This window comes from Rousettus aegyptiacus, unplaced genomic scaffold (genome assembly GCF_014176215.1).
Source record: "Rousettus aegyptiacus isolate mRouAeg1 unplaced genomic scaffold, mRouAeg1.p scaffold_m13_p_6, whole genome shotgun sequence".
In the NCBI taxonomy this organism is placed as follows: domain Eukaryota; kingdom Metazoa; phylum Chordata; class Mammalia; order Chiroptera; family Pteropodidae; genus Rousettus; species Rousettus aegyptiacus.
This window is the reverse complement of record NW_023416309.1, coordinates 31,232,281-31,257,029: the sequence shown is the minus strand read 5'-3', so window position 1 is coordinate 31,257,029 and position 24,749 is coordinate 31,232,281. Positions and strand designations below refer to the sequence as shown.

Sequence of the window (24,749 nt, the reverse complement as noted above, 5' to 3'; positions counted from 1 at the left end):
TGGTGAGCATGAATTATCTTTGCCAGAGCATGTAAAAAATAGTTCAAATATATTTAGTTACATCAAACAAAATTGGCTATATGGAAGTACTATAAATCCCGAAGATTGGTATAATATAGATTATGTATTTTACCAAATTTAAAAAGTTTTTCTTAAATTTTAATTACTTATTTTATGGTAATATCTTACTTAGTAGTAATCATTAGTGACTTACTCTCATGTCTTCCCCAGACATTTTTCTGCAAAGATTCAATGTTAAGTAGAGCAAAACGCTCATTTAAAAAATTTTTATCTTCTGGCCTTGATATTTCAATATACTCTGTAAGTTTGGGTCATTTTAAAAGAATTCTATGGCACCTTTCTTTTTGAAGTAAAGGATTAGAATCCAAAAATTGACTGTAGGGGAATAATCTTTACAAGGAACAGAATATATGTATGTTCTCTTTGCTTCCCAAATTATTTAGGTCTAGACAAGTTATTCTTCAGTCATATATTCAATGAATATTTATTGTACTCCAACTATTGGCCAGGCACTGTTCTAGATCTTCAAGTGAATAAGACAGCCCTCCTAGTGCTTACATTCTACAGGGAATATTAAAATATAATCTAGGATAATGATAAAAAGTCAGAATTCTTTATAAGCAAAATTTCAACAATGTTTAACCTTATATTCTCTTTTTTTCCTTATTTTATTTATGCAGACTTTTGAGGATATATATTTTGAAGTCTATGCAATAGAATGTTTGTGGAATTGGAGTATTGGTTTCTCCATGAGACATTGCCTTTTCATCTGATTGGTAATCCTAGACAGGTCTCTAACAATCCTTGAGTTACACTTATAGGAATATAAAAATATACCTTCTTTGAAAGGGACAGTAAGTAATAACTTTGAAGCCACATCTGCTCCATCAAAGAAAGTGGAAGCAATTTTCCAATATGAGATCAGTCTCCTGAGGTTTATCTTCCTTATTTATATAGCTTGCCTGAATGTATTCCTCTGGAGAGGTCTGCCTCACAAAACCAGATCTGCTTCTCGCACATTCAAATAAAAGTAGAAGCCTGAGGGATGATGGAGAGTGATGGACTCAAACATGGGTTCTTGGCCAGGTAGAAAAGAACTTCCTAAGGCACTCTGTAACAGGGATTCTGTTGATCTGCATGGATTTATCTTTGCTGTGGAATTTAGAAATCTTGTCTCCTTGGTTTGCTACAATGGAAAACTTCAAGAAATTGCTTACTTTAAAAAGGTCAAAATTATTTGAAAATACTTGGAATTTCTAATTTAGTAGTTAAATGTGATTGGAATAATCAAAGAAGTCTCAAGTCCTGAGAATGGAGAAGTGGGGGGAAGCATTATCTAATATCTATGTAATGCAGAAAGGCTTAGGAATCGTGAGCTCTGATTTGCACAATGCATGCCTGGGTGTGGAGGAATCACAGGTCTGCCTCACAACCTCTTCTCCCACCCTCACTCTTACTATGTGAATGTGTACTTGCCTATTCTCTTGTGTGTGTGCCAGTTATGTCTCAAATTACAAATACAAAATACTTTTTTTTTTTTCATTTACAACTTATTTCTGTATAAGAAGGAAAGGGAAGTTTTATATAGTCCAAATTTAGAACAACTTTTGTCAGGAGTTTGAAATGTAAAAAAGAATGAAATTAAAAACCAGACCCATGTTGTTCAACCTTTTTTAAAACTCCACACCCATAATCTTTATTAAACCAAACAGTGGGAGCCAGACACTGTGCTAAGTGCCTTTACTTCTTTTATTGCATTTTATCCTCACAACAACTCTGTGTAGTAAATATTACTATACTTTTATAGATGAGTAAACTAAAGCTTAGAGAAATTAAGTAAAAACTGGACTACAGCCCAAGCTTTGTTTGTCTCTATATCATGCTTCTTTGATAAAAGTAAAAATCTCTATTTTGGAGAGCCTAATAAAAACTCCTCAGGGAGACTTACCTCTTGCCCCACCATGCACCCTAGAACACACTGAGATTGATTAATACTTGGAGACCAGGCTTTTCTTTTTCACAACCTGTACTTTCTGTCATTTGTATATTGAAAGTAACAGTGGCTTTTAAAATATTTTCCGTAAAGATGAAATTATAATACTAAATGTGTTATTTTGAATTCCGATTACTCCCCTCACCCCCTTTCCAGATTTGGGTTAGCCAAATTCTCAAGCATGCTTCTATCACCAGCCCTCACAGTCCACTTCTACCACTGCCACCACCAGCCCACCATCGAGAGTCCTGGAAATGGAAGAACCTTGGAAACCTAGTTCTACCATTGATCACATGGCAGATGGTGTTCACACTCATAGCACGCTTCATGAGGATCATCCAAGTTATTAATTAGGGATCCTGAGAGGCCTACCGTCCTCTTACATTCAAGATCACATATATCGAAATACGGGTAAGCAAAAGTAGTGTTATTTCCAGAATAAACTTGAATCCAACTTTAATAAATCTTTAAAAAAGCAAAATAATTTCAATCCTGGGTATATTAACTTAATTATTGTTAGTTACATATGATTTTCCACAGAACTATTTATCCAATTCAGTACATAAATCAAGTATCTGTGGTATGTCAAGAAGTGTTCTAGGTAATAGCAGGGCTAAAACTAGACTAAACAACATAGTGCTTAAAAGTGAGATGGAGATTAAGGCCCTAAAATCTCAAGGATTGAGAAAGCTCAGACGAAGGGAAGTGTTTCTATCACACAGTCTTTTGAATTCCTAGTTTCAGTTTCTTCTTTAAGGACCAGGAATTTCTGCCCTAGTGACAACATGAGTGGTTAGGAAAAGAGTGAGCTTTACTTCTCAAATTGTCACTGCCACCTGGACCTCCATTTAGTAAATTAGTATAAAATTAAAGCTGAAAGGGATCTTTAAAAAGTGGCCTTGTCTAACCCCTCTATTTCATAGACATGGACGCTTAGGCCCAAAAGATTTTCTCATAATTATGTGTTCAAGCTTTCTAAAGAAATTGGTAAAATCTAATCTTTATGTGCTAGCAATATAAATGAAGAGTAAAGACAGGTGGAAGAAGAACAGAGAAGAAAGAAAGGAAACTGAGATTCATAGGGCACGCATACATGTGCCAGACAGTACTAGATATTTTACATGTTTAGGACAGTTTAGGTTGGAAATGAGATAAAACTCAAGTCAGATAGTTTAAGCAAAAAAAAGAGAGGGGAGGATTTATTAGTATTGTTTTTGAAAAATCCAGGAGTAAACTTCAGGACATGTCTAGATAGATTCTGTCGACATCTTGAAGCTTTAGCGTCTGTCAGTTTCTCGACTTCGCCTTCTGCTGGATTGGATTCCTTGATGTTGACACTCAGTAATACCAAGCATTTCAGTGCCAAATCACCAAAAAACAAAACAAAACAAAACTCATTTCTCCAAAAGCTTAACACTAATTTAATCTCGTTGACCTGATTGTCTTGACTTGAGTTATGTACCCATTGCTCAACCATTCTCTATGACCAGTAGGTATGGATTAACTGATCAGTTTAACCTAGAGCACCCTTTTCAAGGCTGAAAGCGGAGGAGAGGTGATCCCCTAAAACAGAATTTGGATATTGTTGCTATAAAAGAACTAGTTAGTGGTTGCTGAGCAGATGATGTTTTCCCATGATCCTCATAACTAGCCTAGAGGCCATTTACTATACCATGTCATTTCTCCAAGAGATACTGGGTTTCTTGAACATATTAAGTAGATTAACAGGCAGAAGACCTTTACAACATTTGTGAACTGATTTGAGTTTCTTCATGACCCAAAGCCAATCCAGTAGAAAAAGAAATACTGAAATGAATTTGTGTAGGGAATATGTATTTTTTTTTTCTTCCTAGAACTAAGAGTAATTCCTTTCCATCCTGCAGGCCCCATTCCACTTGTTATTCCTTACCCTCGTATGTCAGCCTTTTTTCACTGATCACCTTTTCTATTATGAAGTCTTATCTATTTTGAAGATTTGACTCAACACCTCGATTCTTACATATACTCCATACTCACGACTTGGAGATGCCCCTCTGATTAGTAGAAAATTATCCCTAGTGGCCCAGCCCAACCTTGTTTCCACCATCTTGACCACATCTTAAAGCCTCTAACATCTAGCACTCACAGGTATTGCGGAAATAGGCAATCTGTTGTTTATTATTTAAGTACCTTGGATTACTAGTAAATGCTATTATTTACTTTCTCAGCTGGCTGAAGAAGTCAGAACCTCCTCTTCTGTGAACAATTTTCAGTTGTTTACTGTAAGATTATTTCCTGAATCTGTATACATTTACTTATACTGGAGCTATGGGGAAACATCTTCCAAAATTAGAAGTATGAACTTTGGGGGAATGCTCATTTTATTTTCAGTTCATCGTGTGAGGTTTTACACAATTGTTTATATTTAACTAAATGCCTATCAGAATGGCTAGCTTATACTGAATTGTTTACAGGATGTCTGTGTGTCTTGTTAAACATAAGAAATCCAAACATACGTAGCCTAGAATAACAAGAATTGCAAACATGCATATGTATTGACTTAAAACTTCCCTTCCTAGCCTTTATGTAAATGGAAAATGCATATATACACAGATATGTTAATATTCACAGGCCTAGAATAAACAAGTCAAAGACCAAAAGAAACGAAGAAAACTAATAAGCATGTTAGTGTTTTTTTAAAGCTAGTACTTCCAACAAAATGATGGAAAAATTTCTTAGTGTCACATATAGAACTACAGTTATGATTATTCATCTGTGAGTATTCAATCCTTTCAGATTTTAAATGTGCTCTTGTTTTGTCCAGTAGAGATGACTCCATTCTTTTTATTCAATAAATGGAAGAAAACTTACTCTACCTATCCACATCCACTAGGTGCAGACAGACACATGGAGTCCTCTGGGAGAAAGGTATGGGTGGGGGAGACTTGGAACCAATGCATTTGAGTCTATGCAAAAAATTATCAATAGGTTGGTGACAGAGATGTTGAAACATTTTGGAAAAAAATGTTAGTGTGTTAGAGGTACATTGAGAATCAAAAAATAAAAAGATGGAGTAATTATCAACTCTAGGAAAAATGAAGGGTTGAACAAGATATATGGTTAGGACTATTTGATTCTTCAGAAGCATTGCTGTACATTATTATAATGTAAACACTCGTTAATGAGTTTTGAAAAATTGTTGTGATATTGGTTGGCGTGGGGTAGTAGATTGAGGGGAAGGGTGATATGGAAGAGCTAAGTCCCCATCCATCATAATAGGAAGTCAATGGCAGTTGCTTTATTCATTCATCTGTTCATTTAAGTATTCAACAAATATTGATTGCTTACCATGTGCCAGGCACTGAGGTACGTATTAAAATGTAAAAGTAAGAGGATCCATAAGCTCAAGTAGCTGTCAGTCTAGAGGGAAGACAGACACATAAATAAACAATTAAAATAACAATATGATAAATCCCATGATTTCAGGACACACTTTCCTTCCATAATGCATCATTTTTTTTCTGAAATTTACATTTCCCGTCAATGAAGTGGAAGGTAAGAGTGATGGCACAATAAAACCTTAGTAACTCTAATCCTCTGAAATGGCATGAGTCAGCCTTGATAGGTAGGTTTGCCAAATAACACTTGATGAATATTTGTTGTGTGCCAAACTCTGAACTTCTCACTTTACATGGGTTTAATCTGCACAATAATCCTGAGGTAACTATGGTTACTAAAAGGACAACAAACAGGCAGATCACTGGAAAAGAATATACAAATTGGGTTTGTATGTGTAATTAACTAAAAACTAATAATAAAAGAAGATACATTTTAATTAGCAGATTAGCAAAAATTACCCAGTGTTGGTAAGAGTATGGAGAAATGAGAGTTCTCACATGCTATCAAAGCAAGTGGAATTCTGGAGCACCATTCAGCTATATCTGGAATAATTTTAAATGTGCTTACTCTTTGATTCAGCAATTTTATTTCTAGGAATTCATCCTAGAGATAATCTCACATAATTGCAACAAAGATATATAAATAAACGTGCTCATTCGAGCATTGCTTGTTACAGCAGAAAACTGGAGAAAACAAAATATCCAGCTATGGGAGACTGACTAATAAAGCATGGTAATTCCATACTATTAAATTAAGTAGGTCCGCATGAACTTATAGAAAACTATTCACGATACATTAAATGACCAAAAGTAATTTAAAGAACAATAGGTTTTAGTAAGAGTGTATTTCCATTTTAAAGAGGGAAGTAGATGTATATATAGGCTCATGTGTAGAAAATTTGTGGAAGGATACATAGGAAACTGTTCACAGTCATTACCCTGGGGAGTGGGACAGCCATTCTAAGGTAGAAGCAATACTTTTTTAAATTTTTCACTTTATACCCTTGCACTATGTTTGCGTAACCTTTATAAAAATAATTTTCTAATTTAAATAAAAGTAGTTTTAAAATTCCCAAAATAATTTCATACTATCTTTCCTTTAAAGAGTTACACTGTGCATAATCATATTAGGGATTCAGAGAAGTTCTATTTGATTTTTTTAAACAGCATTTCAAATATATATTTGTCCAAAGAATTTCAGTCAGAGAGTGGGAAGACAGAATTTCTGACTTGCCATCCAGAGCGCATTTGATGTCTCTCAAAATTTTACCGTGCAATCAGGATGGAGAAAGGGATTTGATTCATTCATACTAAATAAAGCTTATCTTATATATTTAAAAGGAAAATAACACTCTAGGATTTTCTGTAAATCTTAGGTGGTATATCATAGTTTTCTGAGAACAGTTAGGTATGACATTCAACAAGAAGGGGGAAAAAAAAGACACTTTTAAACTTGAGTTATATCCTGTCTTTTAAAAGAGTACCATTTTACCCCTTTCATTTCCTCCTTTTTAATAGATATTTTACCTTTAAAAAGGGGAGGAAGAGCTTGTCGGGTAATTTCGACATCTAGTTGCTGACAAGAATACAATTTCTCCATTTCTTTTTCTGAATCTTTTACAGGCCAATTACCTTCTCTTGTCAGTTCTGTCTAGATACTGTTATGTCTCCCAAATGAAACTGTTCATTTAAACCTCTTCAGTGATTTCCATTGGCTATTTAAAGCAATTGTTGTTATTAATTAATATAGTCCCCTACCAACAGGGAAATAATAAGGAAGAAAATAAGACAACTATTTCTCCTCAAAGATGATAAGATAAAAACAAAATAAGTAAAGGGGAAAACTATGAGTAAAACCATCTTTTCTCTGTGTCTGGCTCATGCTGTCATTTCAGAAGTTCACACTTCTACAATCTTACTCTTCAGTTAAAACCATAAAATTGTGTTGAATGACTATAAATACTTACTACAACAAAAGTCATGGCTACAGATAAAATTGTAACTAATGCAGTTGCCCATGATATGAGTTGGGCTCTCGTAGATGAATTTTGGCCTCGTAATCTATACATACGTAAGAAATAGGTTTGAGATTATTAAGAAGCAAATAAAACCTGCAGGTGATCCCTCTAAATAGTGAGGCCTTGTTCCTGATTCTGTGCCAGCAGTAGAAACACAGGACAGCAGACACACTGCCAAGGAGGTGGAATGTCAAATGGCAGAGGGCTATATGCTTGCTTGGGTTGGCTGTGCTTAAGGAGGCCAGAAAGGGAAGGGAAGAAAGACATCAGAAGCATCATCTTTACATCTTGGTCTGCCTTTCCCCTCCCCCCTCGTCTTTCTTCCCTTTTCCCTATTATTCTTGAGGGTTAGATTTTTTGGTTGAATTTACTGATGTGATTGGTTTACCCTTTCATTACATTTGCTGCTGCACCCTGGAGCCATATGAAAGAGCTAAATTATAATAAAAACTTTCATGGTTATAGGGTAAGGATAGTTGAACCATTTCCACAAGGTGTAAGGAGTGAGAAACTTACCACTAATTTCTACTGCCAGGGGGAAGGAGAAAGGAGAGCTGATTGCTACTACCCCCAAACTGTGTGGCTCTCAACTCCTTGTCCATTTCCTCTGTTCACATGAATCTGATTCCTTTATTCGCACACACTGTCAATACCATACCGTTTAGCAGATAATGGTTCTCTAATTGTTTTGCCTGTGTGCCATCTCCCCCACTAAGATGCATACTACTAAAAGGCCTCAGTCCAGTTTCTCCTGTTATCAATAATGCACTAGACACCTACATGCTCATTTGATTGAATCAGTAATTAAAGAACCATTGACACCCATTTCTTGAAGCTCTTGGCCTGTAGCTATAGTGTCAGCGACTCCTTATGTTTCTTTAGTCCTTCACTTCCATGTCAGAAATGGAATCTAGAGCTGGCCTTAGATATCTGTCTTTTGACAGACTCAACTTCTGTCTAACTTGAAGACCCCACTTCTGTCCCTTGATAGATACTGCCAAAAATAAAGTTTATCAGATGGAAAAGTTCTCTCAAATATTTTCATGTGAATAAGTGTGGCCCAGTGAGTTTGAGCTTGTTGTGTGGCTTAAGAATGTGCATTTCTCATATGGTTACAGAACTAGGAATTCAGAAATGGTTAAAATTTGAGTCAGAGGTAGGAGGAGAATATTCTAAATTAACTTTTTTTGTATATCCAAATTTCTAGGATGGGATAAAAAGGTGGATCTTCATTGCTTTAAATTTGTTGTCCTGTATTAAATACTTAATATATTTTAGGATTTTTTTCCAGGGACATCTATTCTGATTTGTTAACTAATATAAAAAAAAATCTTAAACTAATTTGATGGATTTTATGCTGGTTCACTATTGTTTTCAATCATATGATTTTCCTTCTTATTATTAGTTATAAACTTTATTTCTATTTTTTATCTTAATTCACCAACCAGTAATATCAATAGTTAAATACCACGGGTATTACTAAGCCTCCTTGGTTTATGCTGATTTTAGTGTGAAAAAATCTATATTATTTCATTGTAAAGAATGACATAAACTATCAGCTTAAGAAAGATATTCTATCTTATTTTGAGAAAGTCACCTATTTTTAATCTTTTTTCCCATGAATTGATATTAAAAGGATACCTTTTATATTTTTTAATATATATCTTAAATATACATTTTTAAATTGTACCAGTTAATGTGAAAAATATATCTATTAATAAAAGAGTTTTTTATGTGTTTATATGTGTAAATGTGATATGTGTATCTACAATTAACATTAAACTAGCTTGACAATTTTTTTTAAATCACAAGTGAAGCAACCAAGTCCTGAAGTCTCTCTCTTTTTTTTTTTACTTATTGATTTTGTTTTCAAATTCTTTTATGTATCATGGTTTATACTGATGTCTTCTATGTTGAGTTACTTTTGATAACTTTTATTTTCCAAGAAAAAAAATTGCCCTGTTTCTTTAAGATTGAAAAGTTTATTAGCATGGATGTGTATACTTTTATGGCTTTAAAAAACCTTCTCTTTATCAGATATATCGTATTTGGCAGAGAAAGAATATGGGGATGCTTTGTCTGGAATGGAAAAAAAAACAAGAAAGAAATAAAATATCTCCCCTGAGATGCCAAACCACATATCCACCCTCAGGCAGATTTGGTACTAGAATTCGTTCTGCCAGTATATTCTAAAAATCTAGTTAAAGTAGTTATGGGCAGTATTGCCCCCAAAACTTTTAGCAGAAATAAAAGTAAATCTCCAAAAGAATACTTTAAATTTAGGTCTCAAAGATTTTTCTCAGATAAAATTCCTAGGAATTTCAGGCTCACAATAGGAAGAAAAAAATCACAAAACACAAGGAAACACACCGTCATGAGCAATAGCCATTCAAAACAACAAAAAGCAGAATCAAACTCAGAAAGACTGCAGATTTTGGAACAACTAAACATACAATATGAGATACTGAATATGTTTAAAGAAATGAAAGAGAGTACTGACAGTATGACTAAGAAGAAATTGATCATGCAGATCTAAAAAATAGAACTTTTATAAATGAAGAAAAAAATAATTTAAGTTTGAAATCCAAAGGACGAATTAGATATCAGAATAAACACTGATGTAGGGAGAATGATGAGAAAGCTAAGTCAGAAGAAATTATGAATGAAATCTAGCATGGAGAAGCTGAAATGGAAAGTGGTAAATGAGATCAAGATAGACGAAGGTAGAATGAGAATATCTACCATTTCTTCAACTAGAGTTTCCTGAAGACAGAATAGAGAGAACAGGGAGAACTAATGGCCGACCAGTTTTCAAAATTAATGACAAAAATGGGTCTTCAGATTCAGAAAAGCCAACGAAGTTAAAGAAAGTAAACAAAAAGAAACTCAAACCTCAAGATATGGAAGTAAAACTACAGAACACCACAGGCAAAGAGAAAACAATAGAAGCATCCAGATAAAAAAGAAAAATTACCTGCAAAGAACTTGCAATCAAATTAAGACTTGACTTCCTAACAGCATCTGTAAAAGCTAACTTACATTGGAATAATTTCTTTAAAGTGCTGAGAGAAAATATTTTCAATCTGTTATTGTATACCAAGGAAAACTGTATTTCACAAATGAAGGTGAAATAAAGGCACATGCAGGAAAACAAAAACTGAAAAAGTTTGCCTTCAACAGAACCTCATTAAGGAAGTTCAAAAAAAGATACTTTGGGAAGAGGGAAATCACCCCAGAGAGAAGATGTGAGAGCCACAAAGGAAACTGTGGATAAATATTAAGCAATCTAAAGAAGTAAATCCTGGACAACAAATGCATGTAAAATCAGAGTTAAAATATTTTAAGGTTCTTATATAATGTAGGAGAAAGAAAAAGATGTTAATTTTTACTTTAATATGGGTGCTTAAATCTATAGATAATCCTTAAAAATAGAAATAAACTGTAGAACTTCCGAAGTAGTAAAGGAGAAGAATACAGTAAGGGGTAAAAGTGGTTTAAACAAAAAGGAGCCAAAAATTTTTGAATGAAGAAATGTTGAAAGGTAGAACAAATAAAAAGCAGAAAATAAACTTTAAGATTAAAAGTTTTTCTAAATGAAAATGTTCAAAACATATTGTTAAAAGTTATCAGAAAATAGAAGTAAACCAGTAACATAGTTTCAAATATGGCAAAAAGTTTCAAAACTAAAAGGGAACTTGGCAAATTTATCATCATCAGAAGAGATTTTTTAATATTCTTCTCTCATTTGTCACACAGAAAATTCATAAGAATATAGTTGATTTAGAACCACACAATAAGATTATTCTAATGGATTAGAATATTAGCATTAAATATAACATTAAAATGTTAGTTCAACATCTAGAAAATTTATTCGAGCAAACATGTAACACTTACGAAAACTGGCTATATGAAACTATTTAACGAATCTTAAATTATCGTACACAGCACATCACATTCTCTGACTCAACATGATAGAGTTAAGATTTGTTTTAAAAATGTATTTTACTATAAGCAGCATACATCTAGATGTTATTTTCTTTACCCAATGTGGCAATATTTGTCTTTAAGCAAGTTTAGTCATCAACTCAAATGGAGACTATAGCCAAGGAAACAAGAGAAGGCTGGAACTCAGGAGGACTTCAATGGAAGAATTAGGAAAGATCACCAAGAGCAAAGATGTGTCATTAGAAACCAAGGCTGAAATGATCCACACTTTCATACTGCCTGTTACAGTGTACAGATACGAAAGCCTGACAGTGATGAGGGCTAATAGGGGTGGGGGCAAGGGGCAGATTCATTTGAAATATGATGTTGGAGGAGAGCTCTGTGGCTATCCTGGACCACCAAAAAGATGAACAAGTAGGTCCTAGAGCAAATTAAGCCTGAAATATCACTGGAGGCAAAACGACAAAACTGAAACTGCCCTACTTTGGGAACATCATAAGAAGGCAGGATTTTTTGGGAAAGACAATAGTGCTGGAAAAGTAGAAGGCAGCAGGAAAAGAGGAAGGTCAAATCTGAGATGTGTTGACACCATAAAAGAATCAATAGGCATAAGTCTGCAGGACCTGAGCAGGGCTGTTGAGGACAGGACGTTGTAGAAATCACTCATTCATTCATAGGACGCCAGTTGGGGCTGGCTGAATGTCACATAACACATACAAACAAGTTTAACCTGTTAATGTTTATTATGACTGGTATGATCATGCTCTAAGACAGCTAAAGTACTTATTTCAAAACAAATTTCAGTTTCTGTTTAGAGAACAAGTGACTTCTATAGCTTTTGATTATATTTCATGCAAAGGCCTTCTATATCTCAGTGTTCTACTAACGGAGACGATGCTGCTGCTGCTACCTCTAGGGCTGCTGTTATTGTTCTTATCAACTTTCAGTGTCTTGACTCCCATGCAAATTGTAGACTAAAAGTTCTGTCCCACTTCATACCCATTAGGATGGCTATTTTGAAAAATAAAATAAATAGCAAGTGTTGGCAAGGATGGGGAGAAATTAGACATTGTGCTTTGCTGATTGGAATGAAAGATGATGTCACCACTTTGTGAAATGAAATGATATGGTGAGTCCTCAAAAATTTAAACATAGTATTACCATATGATCCAGCAATTCCACTTCTGGATATAACACCCAAAAGAAATGAAAGCAGAGACTCAAAAAGATGCTTGTACACCCATGTTTATAGTAACATTATTCACAATAACCCAAGTTGCTTCCATGGATGAATGCATAAACAAGATGTGGCATATACATACAATGGAATATTATGTACCCTTAAAAAGGAAAGAAATTGACACATACTGTAGAATAGATGAATCTTGAAGACGTCACGTTATTTGAAATAAGCCAGTCACAAAAGGACAAATATTTTATGATTCCACTAAAAGGGGTATCTAAAGTAGTCAAATTTTTGGACAGAAATAGAATGGTTGTTGGTAGGCTGGGGGAAGAGGAGTTAGCAGTTAGTGTTTAATAGGTATAAAGTTTCAGTTTGAGAAGATAAAGTTCTGGATGGTAGTGATGATTGCAGGACAATGAAAATATACTTAATGGGAGAGAACTGTACACTTAAAATAGGTTAAAATGGTAAGTTTTATGTTATGCATATTTTACCACAATATAAAAAACAAAAACAAGAAATTTTCTGCGCCAATACCCAAGAATACTCTGCCACTGTTTCTAGGGTGTTAATATAATAGTCAATCTTAATACTCTGAGAGGAGTCAACTCTGTTACCCCTTTCTAAAGTTGCTCTTACCACGGCATAGAGGTCAAAAAAAGAGTATTATCTACAAATACCTTATATTTGTGTAGAACTTTGTATTTGAAGAAAGGTTTTTATGTGTCCTAACCCATTTAATCCTCATGACAGCCGAATAGGTAAATTGTATGACTCCCTTTTAATTCATGAAAGAAAGCGAAACTTGAGAGATTAAGTTATCTTAAGACCACAAGCCTATTAAGGATGCAAGGGTTCAAATACTTATCTACTGACTAAAACTATTGATCTCCCAATGTACAGAAATAATTGTCAACTTACTATGAACTTTATATTTAGAATGCCAAAAGCAAAATGTTATGCTCTTAAACTGAATAAATAAAAGGGAAAAAAATTGATAACATCATTACCTTCTCAGTGACCAAGGAATAATGATTATACTGAATTTACGCTCTAAATCCTATTAACATATTTGTGGCTTTTTATAATGCTGTGTTTCCAAACCGTGGTCACGTTTAAACTCTGGTTGGCTGTTTGTATTTTTGAACTTTACCTTCTAAAAATACTCCTTAATCTGGGAATTCGGGGAACTTTCCCTTAAAACTTATTGTTTTAGGTTGCAGCTATTCGAATTTTTATCTAAGTTCTCAAAGAGTTTTGTCTGATTCCAATAAAAACAAGTAGCCAGGTTCTTCTCTCATTGTTATGCAAGAACTGTTTCATTTTGGGTCTTAAATTTCCCTTTTTATTGCTCTCCTTGGAGTGGATGGCTAATGTAAATGAGAAAAATCTGGCAAGGAACCATCACTGCCCTTAGTAATTTTACGAGTTCTCCCTAGAACAAATGGCTGGGTCAGTGCAAACTCTCAATTCTCAGCACGCAGCTAGCATTCATTTTCCTTTGAAGCCTGCCATAGACAAGTCAGCTCAGAACCCCAACTCTCCTGCTCCGGAATGCTGACCCAGTAGCTTTCTCTGTCTCCGGGAAGATTTGGTACCTCGTGGAAGAGGGGTGGCATTGACACCCCCTTGCTGTGAACAAAGCCTCCCTGAATTTATTAACTGATAACATAAATAACTCCCTGCAGCAATATGCAATAGGTTTCTCACTCTGGTGCTATTTGGGAAAGAATTTGAGATTGTGCACTCTTTGGTCTTTCCCTCAGTGTGGTACCTGTAAAGTCTACACTGATAGGTTAAACACCAAATGTTCAAAGAGATGGTCTCTTTATTTCCTCTTTGAAGTTCTTCCAGCTACTGCGAGGTGAAAGCAGTGGACCATCTTCTCACCATTGCATTTACTGCGTATATTCTGAAGTCAAATCTTTCAGCTCATACATATAAAAATGTTTGGAAGCTCTCACTTCATTTTAAAATGCTTACGGCATTTTGGAGATGAACTTCCCTTGTGTTTTTCTATAAAATTCATAATCCAGGATTTTCTGAGCAGAAAGCAATGGAAAAATGAAGTACTTTTACAAAAAAAATAACTCTCACCTATCATTTGGGCAACACCATGGGAACTTTTTCTGATTTATTGCTTCTAATCTCATAGCTTCCATTTATGAAGCACCTACTCTGTGCCAGAAACTGCTGAGTGCTTCATGTGCTTTATGTTATCTTATCCACACCACAGACCTATGTGGTTGGTACTAACTTTCTGAATTTATATAAAACAATACAAAAGGAAAAAAAAATAAAAACCCTGAAACATAAAGAAGTTAAGTGGGCACATAGCAAGTAAGTGGCTTATGTTCAATCCTTTCATCCTGTGTAAACCTGTACATACCTACCTCAAGTAGATCACTGTCGTTAGAATCCCAAAGTAAAGAATTTTCAGAATCAGACTTGCCAACCCTTGTCAGTACCTTTCAGACTTTAATATTCTCTTTTCTCAACAGAGGAGAGCACCAACTTTTATATCACTTCATGCATATTTATGTTACTTCATATCTATTATGGTCCCCCCCCACCACCAACTTTCTCCTCTGCAAGATATAAACAAATAAGAACAGTCAAACTCTCGTTAACATTCCTTCCAAGAGTGTATATCCCAATGCCTCAGTCACTTTGCTTTCAACTTCAAACTTTATTCATCTTTCCTATAGTCTACTAAAGAGTGAAAGATACGAAGCAGACACTCATTATTTGCAATTGTGAAATGTAATGGTAAAGATGGAAAGTAGCTCCGTGTTATATAAATGAGGCAGACTTATTTTTAATGCTGTTTAAAAGATAAAGGAAAATGTTATGAGGTGAGGCTGTTTTTAGAGAGAAACTTGATTTTTTTCCAAAGTGGTAAAATATTTTTTTCTGGCATTATTTTTGACAAATGTTTTGTAATCCACTTAACAACAACAAAAAAAGAATAAGTATTTCTTGAACATCTACTTTGTCCTTAGAATTTAAGGAGGATATAGGCTATGTGTAAGAAATGGCTCCTGCCCTCAAGAGTTTATCATTTAGTGGATGAGAGAAGATGAACATACCAATAAATTTAATTATATCCATGGTGATATGTATTACGTGCTTTTCCTTCCCTTCCTTCTGGCTCTTCAGCAAGACCTAAACATTTGTTCTCTAAACTACATCATGAATTCTTCCTCCTCTTCAGACAAGCTTGATTTCGAATTTTGGAAATAGCTTAGTTTTATGTTTCAGAGATTAGAATTGTTTTCCCTGCATTTATTGTCTGATTATTGTGATCGATGCTTAAACCTGGATTGAAATGCTGAGAGACCCTTCCATGCTACCCAATTTAAGATATGTCTTTATGTTTCTCTTACAGTAGCATCATCAGAAATCGGGCCTTCCCTTGTGATTCACACCACTGTCCCATTTGGAGTTACATACTTGGAACACAGCATTGAGAATGTACAGAAGTTAATCTTCCAGCAGCTGGAAACCATTTTGCCAGGTTTGCCTCGGCCAGTTGCTACCAAATGCCAGAAATGGAGATATTCACAGGTAATCAGAGAATCCAGTAGTATGAGCACCATTTTCTTAATAAATAAGCAGCACTGATCTTACTTTTTCTCATCTTTTGCCTACTGTTTAAGTGTAAACTTCTACAGGTTTTATTATCTTGTTATTTCTCAATAAGAATGCATACAATTTCCCCCCAATGTTCAAATTCTAGCATCTCAAGACTTATTATACACCCTGAAAATCTAAGTATCTTATGCAAGCAAGGCAGATTACATATCAAAATGCAGCTGTTTCTCTGGGGTTTTTCTAAATCAGTACTGTGGTTATATAGAAACCACTATAACCTCCCAAATTTTTGCAATATGTCGAATTAACCTTGTAAGTGTATTTTGCTACCACAATTTTCATTTTTATTAAGTTCCCACTTTGGTTTTGACTGCTGCCAGCAGAGCTCTTTGGGGCAGAGAGATGAATACCTGCATAGATCTGTTTCTCAGGGTTAGATAAACCTCCTGATCACTGTACTAGTTCAGATCTAAAGCTCTTTAAACTAAGTAAATGTTGACTTTTCTGAAAGCCTGTGCATATTCCAGTAGAAGTTTGTGACTATTCCTAGAAAAAGTCTTTTGATGTGTAAACTCTGTAGTGAAGTCACTTGGGGACAGTGGAACAAATGGCAGAACGGAAATGAAGCAGTGAGTTGTCTATTTTTCCCTAAGATTTCTGAGCCCATTGATGAATCGATTTATCAGTATTATTGGTTATCTAAGCTGTGAAGCCTTCAGAAAAAGTGGTGTTGTGAGAAATCTCAGCAAAAATTGTATACTTTAAAGTGCTTTCCAAAATCAGAGGAAATGGGAAATCATAAATTACTTTCTAAAACTGGTCTATGTGTTTACCCATATCTTCTCAAGTTAAATTATACAATGAACCTTTGGGGAAAATATTTACTTAAACATGTCATGATCACCTTAGCAGACTTTACTTTTTCCTTTTAAAAACATTGAAAAATCTTAATAGCTAATGTCTTTAAATGATATTTAACTCAATTTTAGGTTCACTTGAAAAAGAAGACAGAGAAATAATCTTCTTAATATAATTTGAAGCTAAATATATTACACAGCAACTCACTTTGCAACTTATAAATATTTCTTTAAGAAAAAAAAAACAATGGTTTGTGAGTTTTTTCTTGTGGCTTCCGTAAAATAATTTATTAGTAAATTGAAAAGATGAATTAAAATCTACTTATTTCTTAAAATTTAATGTTACAGAAATAGATTTGACCTTACCACAAAAAGAACTATTCAAAGTTGTATAATATCACAAAATTTAATTAAAATATTTTGACACAAAGTACATCCAAATCCTAGCAATGATTTTTATTACAATTTGGATGTTTTCTCTTGAAACTATTTTAGTACACTTACAGCTCTGGAGTCATGAAATCTACATTGGTTGCAAAGTCTGAAACAGAATAAGTTGTCATTTGACCTTAGAAATTTGCATTTTCCACTATTCATATACTTCGCATAGTACCTTGAACATCATTTTACAAAACATAACATTATCATTAATGTCAGAGATCTTACCCACATAGTGAGATCGATCGATTGATCGATAGATAAAGATAATCTCCCACATCACCTTAGAAAAATAAATAATTAATGACAGGTTCAGAGACTTAATAACAGTTAGCTAGTTAGTTTTCAGTTATTATTCCCAAGAGAACATTTTTCCAATGCTTTTAAAAGATAATAAAAAGTGATATTAACCTTTGAAATTTTACATAAATGCATGCACCCCTCTTTCCTTGCCATCCCAGGACACATTATCAATGATTTCATAAATATTTGTGTTTCGGTATGGTCTAAAATAGTACTTAAACTAAAGGGCAGGATGGTATAGAAAAAAGAACAAAAAAAGAAACAGAAACAAACTACTGATTTTGATGTTGCCCTTATTTCTAATTAGAGCTTCAGTCCCCTTGCAAGCGAAATCCCACCCTTTTTTCCAGCCTGGGTCCCACTTTATGTTCCCTTTCTTTTCTTCCTCCTCCTGCCCTGCTCCACCAAATCGTCTGTTTTTCGTACTCCACCCTTTTTCTTTTCTTCTTTCTCTCTCTCTTCTGACAAACAAGTGATAGAGCCCTTCAAACCCTCGTTTTATGAAATCCTAGATACACCACAGAACCGATGTCTCCTATCCTGGGCAGCAGTGGGTGGTGTTGAGCCTCCACCTTAGACCCCCTCAGACTTAACATTTTATCTCCATTCTTTTTATCGTTCTTCCTCTTTCTCTCTCTCTCTCTCTCTCTCTCTCTCTCTCTCTCTCTCTCTCTCTCTCTCTCGTTTTTGTTTTTTTGTTTTGTTTTGTGATTCCTACACTGCATCCTAGCACCCAGTGACTGAGGAGGGTAGGAAGAAAAAGAGGAAGGGAGATAGTGATGATGAGCACCCATAGTGTGTCAGGCTTGGAGCTGGGCAGTTCAAATATGTGATCTCACTTAACATCAAAAGTACCCTTAGAGGTTGCTAGTTTTCACCCATTATAACAACAAGAAAATGAAGCCTCAAAGACATGAAACAAAATTTCCTAAAATCCCATGTCTAGCAATGACAAAACCATTCTATATGCCTCTCAAGTCCTTCATACCTCTTCACTGACCCTCCGTTTTTTTATTACCACAAGTTTGGTGCCTTAAAACAAGGTAAATTTATTATCTTACAGTTCTGGAAGACAGCAGTTCAACATGGGTGTCACTGGGCTGAAATCAAAGTGTAGGCAGGACTATGTTTCTTTCTGTAGGCTCTAGGAGAAAATCAATTTTCTTGCCTTTTACATCTTCTAGAAGCTTCCCACATTCTTCGGCTTGAGGCCCCTTCTTCCATCTTCGGAGCTGGCAACAGTGAGTCATGTCTTTTTCATATTGTGTCACTCTGACCTTTTCTTCTGCCTTACTTTTTCTTGAAGGATGCTTGTAATTACATTGGGTTTACCTGGATAATCCAGGATAATCTGCCCATCATTCTTTTTGAGACAATATCTCCCACTCCGTTCATAAAACCTTCTGGGGAGAGCATCAGCACTTAAAAGCTCAAGGCACTCTAAGGAAGTGATTGCTATCTGAAAGAGATAAGGAAGTATTTTGTGTATGGTCAGTTTCTCGTTTCCCTAATGTTGCTCTCCCAAGCTCTGTGTTGCCTTGAATATCACGTACCACATAGGCAGCAGAATAGTGAGATTTTTTATTTATTCATTTGGTTACTCATTTATTCAATAAGCATGTAATGAATGCCTACAACATGGCTAGTACTCTGCTCATAGAATCCTGGAGGCTAATATTTGCCGAGGGCCTTTCTCTAAGACACTAAACTGAAGTTTTGTCTTGGGTAAGAAAACTGTGCATTCTTGTGGGTGCTGCTTTTAAGGGAGGAAAGAGGCAGATGAAGAAAGAAGGCGTGTTTGAAAGACTTGGGAATGGCTCTGTGCCTCCCATTTGGGGTTTGAATAAAACACTTGAGTAGGTGGCTCAAACAAACTTAGCCAAAGCAATGGCAGATTTTCCGTGGTTCTCGGTTCCTCCCTTTTGCAGCTCTTTGCCCTCCATAATTTAAATGTTTATCAAGTTAATATAGCTTGATGCCTAATATAACTTAATACATTGAATTAAGGTTTCTGTAATAAGTATGATATATTAATTCTTGCAACAGAAGAGTAATAACTGAAAATGCATTTCCATGTGCCTTGACAGAAGACACTTAATCAGTTTGATAACACTAATAATCTCACCACTACTTTTTGTTGTGCTTTCTTTGTATCTTGGTCTATTGTGATGCTTTTCTCAAAAACGATAGTAAATGTCTGATATGCTTAGAGTTTAGCTCTAATTTTCCCCAGCAGTGTCCTCTGTCTGCACTTTATTTACCATACTCATGGATTACTTTATTTTTCAAAATTTACCAAATATATTTTCAAATACCGAGGTGAACAGGAGAAAAATTGAGGGGGATGAAAAAGAGAAAGAGATAGTGAATGAATACATTGGAATCTTTGGCAAAATTAGTGGACTTGGACTAGCATATTAAGCTTTTGTGAAAGAATTAGAAAACGGTTATCTTCTATAGTTATATTTCTTCATTTGGTTTTTAGTCTTGAGACTACCTTCTCTCTCCCAATGGGAGTCCCTTCATATTTTTTTAGGAAGGATCGTGAATTCTTTATGAATCTGATCAAAGCCATGAACATGAAGATTCTCATTATTTCAAAATATACAAGTACATATAAACACAAAATGGCATACAGTTAAGATTTATAAGCAACCTAAAGCCCTCCCGTGAACCCAGCATTAAGAATGCCTACTGTAAATGTCATACTACTATCACCTCAGTAAATCTGGGCCAGTCTTGTGTTGCAAAGAAACACAATTCACCAACCAAAAGGAATGTAAAGTAATTCAAATCTCTACTAGTAGCTTTTATAGAGCTTAACAGAATATCCAAAATTCATCATCCTCAGCAGTATTTTTGAAGTTTCTGTTCTCATTTCCTATATAGCCCACTCTGAAAGCTCCCTCAAATCTCTTCACACCCTTAACTCCTCACACAATTTTCTCTGACAATCAGCCATGCGGGCTTATCTCTTTTTCTGTCTTTCTTTCAGCCTCCCATTCACATTCCCTACTTTTGATTTCATCCTTTTTAGACAAGTAAATGTCTGCCTTTCTCAATGCAAACTTCCCATTTTGGCTTCCTCAGGTCTTTTCCCACTGATTACCTCAGCTGGCATAGTACTGCCCAGGAGTTAGAAGGAATAAAAGAGAAAAGAGGAAATATACAACAGCTTAAGGCCAGAATTTTCCTTAGAAGGTTGTGTTCATTGCCAGAGTAGAGGATGTACAGAAAAGAGCCTTTTCTCATAAGAATAATTTCTGATAGATAATTTTGTCTGATTTCAACATTGGTAGGTCAGATGTTGGTTGATATTTTCATTTTTTCTTTCTCTTGTTCATTTTCTATGGTATCTTCCTCATTTTTCTCTTTTATATAGGTAGGAACTAGAAACAGTGATTTATTGATTGTGAGAATATACCAAAATTATAAATCCAAACGATTGTCCTTTTTGAAGTAGTTAGTCACCTTGATAAGCTACACCCTTATTTCAACAAGATCAGGCATCTCTTTGAGAGTCTGACATGCATTCTTCAGCATATCATCATTCAGATTATGCAACTTTAAATCTGAAATTTGAATTTGATGATTTAGAAACAAAGTCATTTGGACTTAAATCTTTTTAATAAATAATCAATCTTGAATTTTTTCTTAAAATTTTTATAGATGTAACTAAAGAAATATAGCTGTTTATATCTATCTGTTTTAATGTGGCTGGTAAGCTGAATCTAAAAGCAATTTAAAGCTAGTACCTCTAAAAGAAATTGGCCATTGCTTTATTATGGATTTAAACGTATGGCTTTCTAGGATAAGTACCTTGAAAGGCAATAATCAATTGTGTTTATGAGTTAAAATACATTAGGTATACTATGTACTTTAGTTTATTTCCACAATAAAATCATGCTCTTTTGGTCATTCTGCCTCTAGTGTTATGACTTTTCTCCCCTGTTTGTGCTTGTAAGCCCAGGGTTTTTAATATATGCTATGATTATTATCTTGGACTTTGGAGTCTGACAGAATTTGCTTCAAACCTTGGCACTCTGCTTGCCTTTGAGCAAGCTAGACAGCAACCCTAAGCTTTAGGGGCCCCATCTGCCAATGGTGACAATGGCACCTACCTTAGAGGGTTGATGATTGAAATAAAATGTGAGAACACAATAGAAGACACTTACTACAGACACTAGTACAAAGCAAGTTCCTCATAAGCATTGCTTAATAGTGGTAGCAAGAGGGGGAGGAAGGGAGATGGGGTGAAGATGCTGCCATGGTCATTTCTTACTAGCTTAGCTCTATGTTTCCCTTGCTCTCTCTTTGAGTACCTCTCTTCATGACCACATACTGTCCCACTTTTTCTTTTTCCTTCTCTTTTCAGAGTTTTCCTCTTTTCTCTCTGTTTCATGTATGCAGATAGTTCTGGACAGGGATGTTTCAGAAGGACTGATACAATGCCAGAAGTTGTCACACTGAGTCATACCATAGCAGCTGTTTAATAATATCAGAATAAAGTGAGACAAAAGTGGTGGATATCTGTGGACACAAGCAACTCTTCTTAGTTGATTTTTTTTAACTTATAAGTTTTTCAGCTTCTTGCCATTCATTCCTAAATTAACTCACACCATTTTCCAGTGTTTGGTAATTTAACACATTTATGCCATGAGTCAACATTTCCTGGCATGAAATTATAGCCATAAGCACTCTTGCCTATACACCATAAATACAGTAACCTATAAAGAGCCAAAAAAGGCCTTTTGGGATCGGCGGACTATGTGGCAAGACCCAATACATCAACAGCAGGAAATCAAACAGGTGTCAGTCCCAAGCAATCCATTGAGTCATCTCCTACCTCTTTGTCAATGGCACATAATTAACCAGTCGCTTCAGCTTATTATGAGGTAGCTACATATGAGTGAGATCATCAGTTGAGACATTCTGATCATTGAATTAGGGATGTACAGTCACAGTTTAATTGAAGTTTTGGGGGCAGATATTTCCCCTTTTCACAAAATTCCACATTAAATGTTTTAACACACATAAATTTAATTAAATCATTTTCTCAAGTACTCATGGGACTTACCCTGCCATGTAGTCAGTATGACACTTGTTTGGGAGAATTATTTTGAACAGCATTACTTTATAGAAAACTTTAAAAAGGAGTCTGTGTCATTTTTCCTGGACAAATGTTACATATATTCATCTGCACCCAATATTATTACTCAAAACCAGATGATGGATGTTATTTATTATATGTGCATGGACACCCTAAGAGAAATAGACTGTATTCTAACATTATTACATAAAAGGTAAGTCTACTTGGTCTCTTTAGAACAGAGATCAATATTATGCTATAAACCTAGCAAAAAACAAATAATCCAATTTTTAAAATGGGCAAAGGACATGAATAGACACTTCTCCAAAGAAGAGATACAAATGGTCAACAAGCACATGAAAAAATATGTCCAATGTCTTTACGCATTAGGGAAATACAAATTAAAACCACAATGAAATACTGTTTCACAAACAAGTGCTGGCGAGGGTATATAGAGAAATTGGAATTCTTGTACCTTACTGATGGGAATATAAAATAGTTCAGACATTATGGTAAACAGTGTGGTGGTTCCTCAGTAAGTCAAGCAGAATTACAATATGATCAGGCTATTTCACTCTTGGGTATATACCCAAAGCATTGAAAACATGTGTTCAAGCAAATATGTGTACACAAATGTTCATAGCAGCACTATTCACAATAGCTAAAGGTAGAACAACCCAAATGTTCATCGGCTAATGAATGGATAAACAAAATCTGGTATACGCATGAGGTAAAATATCATTCAGCCATAAAAAGCAATGAATTATACCTTTTTTAAAAAAATTAATCATAATGTGGGAAATATGTATCCAACATATTTCTAATTACAAGGCCCATGGGGAATTATATAGAAATGCACATATTAAACATTTGAGGGACAATAAAAACAGCAATGAAATACTGAAATATGCTATGACATGGACAGACCTTGAAAAGATTATGCTAAGTGAAAGAAACCAGACACAAAGGCCCCATATTAAATGATTCCATTTATATGAAATACCCAGAATAGGCAAATTCGGGGAGACAGAAAGCAGACAAGTGTTTGCCAGTGGCTATTACTAATGAAAAATTTTATGTTCTGTGGATTTTACAGCACACAAAATAGAAGAGATGCGGATGGCAATAAAAATGCTGCACATCATCGCTCATTAGAGAAATGTAAATTAAAACTGCAATGAGATACCATACATAACACACCTACTAGAATGACTCAAATAAAAAACTCTGAAGATATCAAATGCTGGCAAGGATGTGCAGCATCTGAAATTCTTGCATATCACTGTGGAAATGTAAAATGTCACAGCCTTTTTTGAAAAAAGTTTCATAGTTTCTTACTAAGTTAAATGACCTGATAACCCCACTCTTAGAGATTCACCCAAAAGAAATAAAGACGTGCATTCCCATAAAAACCTATTTGTAAATGTTCACAGCAGCTTTATTAATAATTTCTCCAAACTGGAAATAACCTGAACATTCATTACCTGGTATATGAACAAACTATTGTACATCCATAAATGAAAACTACTCAGTGATAAAATGGAACATATTACTGATATTTGCAGTAGCATGAGTGAATCTCAGAAGCATTATCTAAGTGGTAGAAGCCAGACTCCAAAGCTACATATTATATTATTCTATTTATATGGCTTTCTGGAAGAGGCAAAACTGTAGGGACAGAAAACTGACCAATGGTTTCCAGGGGCTATGTTGGGAGAAGAGAATTAATTTACAAATGGGCAGAGGGAATTTTTTTTTGGGGGGGGGGGTGATAGAAATTTTTTTAAAAATAAATTTATTTATTTAAATTAGTTTCAAGTATACAGTGCATTAATTAGACATCTATAATATTCATAAAACGATCCCCCCCAATTGCTCCCTCCCTCTTCTAACCCTCCTCTTAGCCATCATATTAATGCTAACTACAT

General features: G+C 34.8%; 1 protein-coding gene across 5 annotated transcripts in view; it reads left to right on the top strand.

Moving 5' to 3' along the window:
- Positions 1-24,749, top strand: part of RNLS (renalase, FAD dependent amine oxidase) — a 242,906-nt gene that overhangs the window by 194,137 nt on the left and 24,020 nt on the right. For 4 of the 5 annotated variants that reach the window (XM_036223804.1, XM_036223803.1, XM_036223800.1 and 1 more), the window contains one exon: positions 15,929-16,107. In XM_036223804.1, coding sequence (XP_036079697.1) covers positions 15,929-16,107 — 179 coding nt within the window. Of the gene's footprint in view, positions 1-15,928; positions 16,108-18,916; positions 18,974-24,749 lie in introns of all 5 variants that reach the window. The other variant, XM_036223801.1, reaches the window with a different exon arrangement.